We start from the raw sequence: 8,891 nt of genomic DNA, 5'->3' as shown, positions 1-8,891 counted from the left end.
TTGAATGTTCCCAGGGATGGGGCCTCCACTGCCTCTCTGGGCAACCTGTTCCAGTGTTTTACCACCCTCATTGTAAAAAATTTCTTCCTTACCTCTAGCCTGAACCTACCCTGTTCTAGTTTAAAACCATTTCCCCTTGTCCTAACACAGCTGGCCCTATCTTCTTTAAAAAAAATAGCAATAGAAGTTACCGTGTCGTGTTCATGTGCGCACGGGGGGATGGAGGAGAGCAGGGGACAGGGATGCTTGTATATAATAATAAATAACACAAGAATTTAACGGAAGGCTCCTCTGGATTAGGTTTTTGCACAAGTAAAAATACGCACTTCAATGTTCTCAAAAGATGTAAAGAAGCTATTGCCAGTGGACTGCAGAGAGATGGGCACTCTGTTTGCACTCACACTTCAAAGTAGCTGTGTCTACTGTTACCAATGTTCATTCACTTTGGTTTTTTTTTCTACTTCAGAGGATAGTAGAAAATGAGAAAATAAACGCAGAGAAAACATCAAAGCAGAAGGTGGATCTTCAGTCGTTACCCACACGTGCCTACTTGGATCAGACGGTTGTACCTATCTTGCTACAGGGACTTGCTGTTCTTGCAAAAGAGAGGTAAGACACTTCAGTGTTCCTTCTGTTCTTAGGAAAAAAAGTAGGTCTCAGACTTGAGTGGTATGTCACCTTTTCAGACCTCACGCACCAGACACAGTTTTGTTAGTTTGCTAGTTGTAAGAAAGTCATTACAGCAGGCTTATGAACCTATGAATTACTACGATTGACCGTGCAGGACGCGTTCCTCACTTGGGCGCATTTGGCGTGATGAGTTGTTTATCGAATGTGTGACCTCCTGATGAGGCATGCTACTGCAAAGGTTTTGGAAGGAAAAATATATTTATTTATTTTTTTATTAATTTTATCACCTAATTCACCTTATAGAAGCAAGGCAAGAAGTTGTTCTAGTTTTGAACAAAATTTTTGTAGTGTGGAATTATGAAGAGTTCTGCTTGCTATTTAAAAGACAGACAGACAAATCGGGCCTGACTTGCATCTTTGCTGGAGATCAAAACACTTTCTAAAGGATAAGGCTGACCCTGCACTGTCAACACAGTAAGAAGCAGGCTGATAGTTTATCCTTTGAGTAAACATTGTGCTCTCAAGGTGCCCCGAATTTTTTCTCAGCCAGTGTAGAAGGGTATTCTCCAATAACAGCAAACATTTGTTCATCTTACACCAAAAGGCTTGAAATCAATTTGGATATCTGAGCTATTGGCGAGTCATACTGCACATAACTGTTCCTCAGTTTTGCCAAAATAACGTTATCAAAAGCTGGTATGGATGATGGTAATCACATCACGGTACCTACAGCCAGAACAACCATCAACAGTGTCTCAACCTCAAAAGGAGTTGTGAACATGAATTGCATTGTACAGACAGCTCGTTAGGCAAAAGAGCATCTAGGAAGGTACACCCCACACCCCGTGGGCACACCTGAGCAGCGTGCGGATCTTCAGCTGACACCTGTGGGAGCTCTGCTGCAGACCGAGTGTAAAACACAGCCTAAGGTGGATACCCCGCACTTAGACTCTGGGTACTTGTGTGGCAGACAAAGGGGTTTTTTTAATTATTGTTTCGTACCTTTCTTCAATATGGAAGGAGCTGTTCGTTATGGGGACTCATCACAGGAGTGAAATTGGAACATTGATAGAAGATGTTAGGGAAAAGAGGAAAAAACCTTACGGTATCAAACGGTCAAGGTCAAACTGCCTGTTCAGTTGAGCGTATTAAAACCTCAGGGGTGAGAAAGCAGAGCTGGTAGTTCGGCTGTACAGTCTTCTGCTTAAAATTGAACTGAAAAGTAACTAATGGATGCTAAGGTTTTTTTTTTTTTTCTAAGGAATATAGAGCTGTTCAGGGAACAGCACAGTACATCTGATGACTATGCCTGGAATTCAGTAGAAATTATCATCCAGGATAGTGAGCATGTGGATAAATGACATATTTGGGAGGAGGCAACACCACTTTTGTCAGGTCTTGTAAGTCTCCTGGGAGTTCACTGAAGGAGTCAGCAAGCACATGTAAACAGGAATCCAGATGACACAGTCTGTTTAAATTTCCAAAAGGTTTCTGGCAGAGTCATTCGTTAAAAGCTTTTAAAGAGACTTGCTGTGGGATTGAGGGAAAAGCCTTTATATGGATGAGGAACTGATTGGAAGACATGAGACGGAGTAGAAGTAAATCGTGAATTTTCACGGTGAAATGAGCTCAGCGCTAGAATCCTGGAAAGGATCATTTATAACAACTTGGAAAAAGTGGCTAACAAAATCTGTTGATGATACCGAGTTTTACAGAATAGGTTGGAGGTTTTCTTGTTTTGTTTTCTGCTTAGTTTTTTGAGTTTTTTTCAAGTTAATTGATTGTAAATAATTGCATGGGAACTTCATAAACTCGATGTGAAACTATGGAAGACTGCTATGAAAAATTGAAACTATGACAAAAAGCCAAAGATTGCATACAAGTAAACAGAAAATTATGCCCCCAGGAGGGTAATAAATACCCTAATGCTAGTGACAAAATGATAGATTCTGAGTTGACAATTACCCTTGTGAAAAAATATTTTTAATCTCTTAAATGTGGATGTCAGTGCACGGCTCAATCAAAAATAAATTCGGAATGGTAGGACTTAGAAATTGAAGGGGTGAAAACAAGCACAGTGTCACTATTTGAATGTATGTTCTTGTATTTTTAATACTGTATGTAATTCCAATTCCCCTGTTTTCTGGAAGAATGTGAGAAAGCGTAAAGGCCTCAGGTTGAGGACATTACATTTTATTTGGGCTCAATGGGCAACTGGTCAAAGTTGTAGAGGAATCCACCCAGGACATGGACCAGAAGGTGCTAGCTCAGAAAGCCGGCACATGCTTAGAAGCCAGAAGGATGGTTCAGAGATGTATCTCTGCACGCTTCTTCTGGTTTTTTGTGTGGAATCAGTAACTTTGCCATTTATTCTGCTGCCAGAATACGGATTAGCAGGATTCATGCATTGTAGTGTGATTTTTTTTTTTTTAAGAAAACCAAACAAACCAGAACACTTACAGATTAAGACCAGTGATCAGAAGTGTTTATTATTGACTACTTGCAAGTTACAGCACTTCTCAAACTTGAAGTTTTTGTTGACGTTGTGTTCTTTTCAGTTGCCAGAAACTGTGAAAACAGCTCTCATGCACAAAGCTACACAATAACCATGTGAAGAAAATGAAGCAAGAAAGCACTCACAGATTAACTTTCACTTTATATAGCATGAGTTAAAGAGATAGGCAAATCCACGTAGCTTAGAATAATGTACAGTATTTACACTTAGAGACTATACCCTAGAATTAGGGTATGTAACTGTTCTGGCAACTGAGTAACACTGAACCAAGGGTGACTAAGACTCCTTATTAAAAACTTCCTCATCAGACACAAACTGGAAATGTACAGGGTAACTCTAGGTACTTGGTCATCCCTAAATCAATGCTTATAAGTGTTTAGGAGGAGCTGTGTTGCTTTAAAGGGAAGGTGATTACTTCTTTGGCCACCCAATTTCATGTAACAAAAAATAATTGCTTTTGATTTGCTCTTTTCTTTACAGACCACCAAATCCCATTGAATTTCTAGCAGCATATCTTTTAAAAAACAAGTCACAATTTGAGGACCGAAATTAACTCCATAAAAATGAGGACAATTTGGCTGCTAGACTGAAATGCTCATTTGCCGCAACTCGTTTTCTGCTGTAAAAATCCTTTGGAACCATGATGTCTTTCTTAATCGCACAATTTGCTTTACCTTTTGAGTTATTTAATAAAGAACACTTTACTTCGAATTTGTTCACTTGTTTAAAACTAGCTATTCAGAGACTTTCAAAATAAAGTACTGAAACTGCACTGCTGGATGAAAGTCTGAATAATTCCACGGGGCTGCATCACCTGAATGCATGAAGCGAAGGGGAACAATTTATTATGGGAATCACATGGATGACAATGTATATAACTTGATTTGATTTTATATAGCACCCTCCACATGCAACATGCCTAAATGGAAAGCAAACAAATTAAGAGCAGTTAGAATTTATTTTGAGGAAGTACTGATTAAGTAGAGAGGAGAGAACTTGCTTCAGAACACCAGGAAATGAGTTTAGTTAAAATTAGATTCAGCAGTTCCAGCGACTGACTACCCTCTTGCTGAACAGCCTTTTCCTAATGTTCAAGACAATCCTAACCAAAATACCAAGTATTCTGATTCTTTTTTTTTTCCCTTGGGTTTACTAACACCTCCGTTGTTTGTTTGTCCCATTCTTAACATCTTTTTCTGATCCCTTGTTTATTTTTCCTGTAATTTCTGTAGAGGTAAAGGCCACAGGGTACAATATAAGAAGTTCCAACAGAAGACTGGGGATCAGAAGAAAAAGCTAGAATTAAGACTGTAAACAATAAGCTATGAAAAAATACTAGTAAAGCTCTTTCAATATGAATATTGTGGCTGGAGAACTGGCTCGCTAGGTTATTGGCAATGGGTACAGAGACTAGACACAGCCCTCAGAATTCCTATTTTTGTTTTCTGAAACTTGTAACAAGGAGCATAATCAATGTAGTTTGATAGTACTGGATACTGGAATCCAGATTAAGCATAGTCCAGTTTTTAATAGACCAGGAGAATGTCAGTAATTGTTTTGACAGTCACAGAAATGGTAAACTTGGCTTCCACCAGTTGCTCAACTAATCAAAATCTTGTTTTTATTTAAATAAACTTCAATATTGCCATCTTACCATTCCCATCTTCATTCTGTGTTCCTTAGCTATTGCTTTAACATAGCAAGCAGTTAAAACCTTGTAAATTAAATTCTTTGCTGCAAGGGTTGGAGGGTTTTTTCTGGGTGGCATTAAAGGCTGCATTTTTTTTTTTTTTGTAATTACGTATAAATTCACAAAAAAAGAAAGAGACTTAGGATTCTCATTTGACTTGTTCCTGTGATGACTTAAAGCTATACACTGTATTCACAGCGTATTAGGTGGCCCACTGCACAGATAATATTTTCCCTTAGTTGTCAGACACATAGATGACTTTCCTATGGTAATCTGAAGATTTTTTTGTTTTAACATAGCTTTTATTCTGTAATAGTGTAGATACATGGGTGTAAGAGTTGCCAGAAGATAGATCCTTCAAAGAGGAAAACTTTTCAGTTGTCTGCCAACTTGCAGGGGTTGGAACGAGATCTGGCTCTTATACCTAGTAGGAAAGCTCTCAACATTTTACATATTTCTTATTATGCTAAGAGGGCAACATTGAATTAGTCCAAGAGCAGTAAGACTGGGCAACAAAAAACCTTGAAAGAAACCTGTAGATCTGCAAACCCAAGCATTTTGGAAAACATACAGAAATCGTGGAACGAGATTACTGATCCTATTGCATTGTGGTGAACACAATCTCCATCAAACACTGACACTTAAAAAAGACACTCAAAGGATTTTAACAACAGTGTTTTGACTTTCTGGAATGAATAATAATGTTTAAGTGAAGACACCATAAAGTCTCAGTACTGTTGTTTTTATTGCTAAAGTGGCATTTGAAGGTTTCATCCGCAGGTGACAACATGGCAAGATTGTAAGGATTGTTACACGTGAAAAAAAAAAATCTATGCTGATCCCAAATTTCTATGTTGAAAATTTGTGCAAGGCCATACAAAAAGCAGCAGCTCCTCTATTAATCTTCCCTAGACAGAGCAATTTTCCTGTAATATATCACCATGCCCAAATTCAGAATACAATCAGATTTCTCAGCTTACAGTAACAGCCTCCAAGCAGCTGCACAAAGCTTGTAAACACACTGGGCTTCCGACAGCTCTTGCATCGACCTAGAATCTCAAAGTATGAATACCAGTCTTAAAGGTGAGCTGTCCTTGCCAGCAGCTTGCCACCTACTCAGCTGTTGGTGCCATCGTTTGGTACACAGTGTCACCAGCTGCTGTCTTCCCATCTAAGGCTAGTTCAAGAGAATTAAAAAGCCATGTTCACAAGGTGATGATGTTAGAAGATTTACTACAGCAGCTTTTCTGGGCAGCTCCCTCCAAGAAAATAAGCTGAAATGTTACTAGCAGCAGTGAACTCACCAGCTCTAAGAAATAAACGTGATTCTTGCAAGGGTATGACAAGTCAACAAGTGCAACCATATCCCTTTACCTGTTAAATTGGCTCCACCAGTTAGGATCTGCTGCATAGAGAATACTCTGTAATGGGAATAAGATAGCAAGTTACTATCTGAATAATCAGATCATATCCGAATAATCCATTTCTCAAAGCTAGGGAAGGAATAATAAAGTCCAAATTTTCAAAGTATTTACTTGTTTTAAACTCTCCCTGCTACAAAACAATGAAAATTCTGTGAAGAGACTTGACAGATGCTTGCTATCCCCATCTAATCCAGAAAGAAAGAAGTACTACTTTTCCACAGGGAAAATCAGATCTGAGGGCTTCAAGATAAATGTATTATAATTTAGAAGTACAAATTGAAAACCAAGTGATTTTACGTTTATAAAAATGAAGAACTCATCAATAAAATGGAGAACAGATGTAAGGGGCTACAAGTTATTAATTAATAGATGTAGAATAAAAGCTTGAAGAAATAAATGAAAATGGCAACTTTAGATGCATGACAGGCCACTGCTAAGTAGCTGAGAGCCATTATCTCTTGATTCTAGAGCAATGATTTTTCAGTTTTCTCCACACTACCGTAGGTAACCGAGTCAGTATATGCTCGGAAGGACAGTAAAATGAAGCAGAAAATAAAACGGAATACCTGGTTAACACCACAGCACAACTTCCAAGATGACTATTTTAGATCCAATATCCAGAAGTTACTATTCAGTAACTGTGAAAGCATTAGATATGACTCATATGCAGTATTTTGAAGTCTGCCTTTTTAAATGCTTCTACCAAGAACATTATTTTTTACCTTGAAGGGGACAGTGACAGAAGAAAGGATTTCTCACTAAAAGCAATTCTGATCAAAGGGTTCTACATCCTCATGTTCTGAAGCCTGTTACCCTCCAAAAATACAGTTTGACTTGCCAGATCTTTTTTTGCATCTCCGAATTATCAAGGACTTTCTCCAAAATCAGTACAGGTCTTTGAGCTATCCATTTTAACTTCTGAAGTGCTGTTGCTATTGTAAATGCCGTCTAATCAAAAGAACTTCTCTCCCCCCATCAGACTTTCTAGAAATAAAACAGCTGCTTTCAAACAAATGAAAAATCTGAAAAATTCTGAAAGATATAAGCAGCTGAAACCAGTGGGTTGGAAAGGAAACATAAGAATCCCTATGCCTGCCATGCTTGATAGAATACAGGTTTTGATTTATTCTTATCACTGCTCTAATTACGTAACAAATTATTCTTAGCCAAGCCTTGTGTTCCCTATTCTATTTCATAGTCAGAATTCATTTTAAGAGTGACTACATAGCCTAGATCACAGAAATACAGAATGCCGGCTGTTACAGAAAGGAGCATTTTACCATGATTAAAAAAGCATCATCAGCACCGCTTCTGCTATCGCTCACTATTCAAATACAGTCTTAAGGGAAGACTTAAAATGGAAATGCTGTGTGAATAACTACAGGGCAGTTTACAGCAGTGCTAGTGCAACACTGACTAGGAACGTGTCATACTCTTCTTCCCAACATGCTTTTATCTCTCTTCTCTAAGTTTGCTTTGCAATTGTGCATAATAAACCAGTTTTCTGAGAGGAGCCTAAATGGATAAAAGGCTGCTGAATGGTTGAGAAGTATCTCCTGGAGAGCATATGGCCACCTTTTTTCTCCAGTATTTACAAGGTGGATAATTACCCATTGATAATATCTCGGATGCTACTACATTGCACAGGAAGTGGAGATACTTCCTTTGTAAGGGCTGTGAAGTTTGGGGGTACTGCTTTTAACAGTAGAAGGAAGGACTGCTAGGAACAGCAGGTTCCTCGGATGGAGAATGACAGTTTGTAAAGAGAAAAACCTAGAATAACAGTGGCAGTGAACAGCTTCCTTAGAAGGGAGGAGACAGGAAGTGGACAATGTGAAAAGCACAATAAAAAAGAAGGTAAAATAAGCCATCTGCAAGAGGACAATGAGAGCAAAAACCAAGTAACAGACCTTGAAAGCTGGGCCAGCTGAAGACATGGGCTACCCAAGCGGGGCACGGGATGTTACACAAGGAAAACCCTGCACGCTAAGGGCATACAGACTGGCCAGTCACTCTTGCCACAATCTGCCCTCAAGCTTTTCTTCCAGTAAGGAACAAACTGGCAGCAGACATACATGTGTAGCAGTGGTCTGTGCTTCAAGGCTATGCTGGCTTGGGGGATTGTCCATGCATTGTGTCGTGTCAACCCTCCCCTGCACCTCTGGGAAAAATGACTGAAATAGCTCCGAACAGGTAAGTGCTCCTGTTACTTCTCCCCATACAAACAGTGCTCAGAAGAATTACAGACAAAGCAGGAGGATCTCACAACTTAAACCTATGCTTCACAGCATTCACTGAAAGCTGAGCTCAGTTTCTCAGCCTGTGGCTAAAACACTACCATACCTCTGTGTCCTGAGCACCAGGAAGCCCAGCACCACCATCTTCTATTTAACTGAAGAGCTGCCTGCTTTTCCATTTCTCCCTCTTTCATTTACGTTATATGGTACTGAGGAAGCGTGTCATCAGCCCTTAAACAAAGAAACAATCCATGATCAGGAGGTGATAGTTATAAGTTTAAAAAGAGGAATCCACAAATCACTAAATGCTGCTCAGTGGTATTAATTCCACCTGTGATAGGGAACAAAGAAAAAAAAAAAATCCTACTGTCACCCTTGCTAGTGGAAACAGCAGG

The 8,891-nt window shown here is 39.1% G+C and overlaps 1 protein-coding gene and 1 long non-coding RNA gene across 5 annotated transcripts in view; one reads left to right on the top strand and one right to left on the bottom strand.

The window, feature by feature from the left end:
• Positions 1–4,260, top strand: part of DPY30 (dpy-30 histone methyltransferase complex regulatory subunit) — a 6,335-nt gene extending 2,075 nt beyond the window's left edge. Inside the window, exons 4-5 of one of the 4 annotated variants that reach the window (XM_035892393.1) lie at positions 467–609; positions 3,189–4,260. In XM_035892393.1, the coding sequence (XP_035748286.1) occupies positions 467–609; positions 3,189–3,204 (159 nt within the window). In that variant the 3' untranslated portion in view covers positions 3,205–4,260. Of the gene's footprint in view, positions 1–466; positions 610–1,234; positions 3,057–3,188 lie in introns of those variants that run through there. The other 3 variants (XM_009637198.2, XM_035892379.1, XM_035892387.1) reach the window with 3 other exon arrangements.
• Positions 4,261–4,320: 60 nt separating this feature from the next.
• Positions 4,321–8,885, bottom strand: LOC118452071. The gene is made up of 2 exons (XR_004841716.1): positions 8,603–8,885; positions 4,321–6,256 (listed from the first exon to the last, which is right to left on the bottom strand). It is a non-coding gene; the product is annotated as an uncharacterized LOC118452071 (long non-coding RNA).
• Between the last annotated feature and the right edge of the window lie 6 nt (positions 8,886–8,891).

This window comes from Egretta garzetta, unplaced genomic scaffold, assembly GCF_000687185.1.
Source record: "Egretta garzetta isolate BGI_Z169 unplaced genomic scaffold, ASM68718v1 scaffold130, whole genome shotgun sequence".
NCBI lineage: Eukaryota > Metazoa > Chordata > Aves > Pelecaniformes > Ardeidae > Egretta > Egretta garzetta.
Note: the sequence above shows the minus strand (reverse complement) of the source record. Positions and strands in the feature narration are given on the sequence as shown.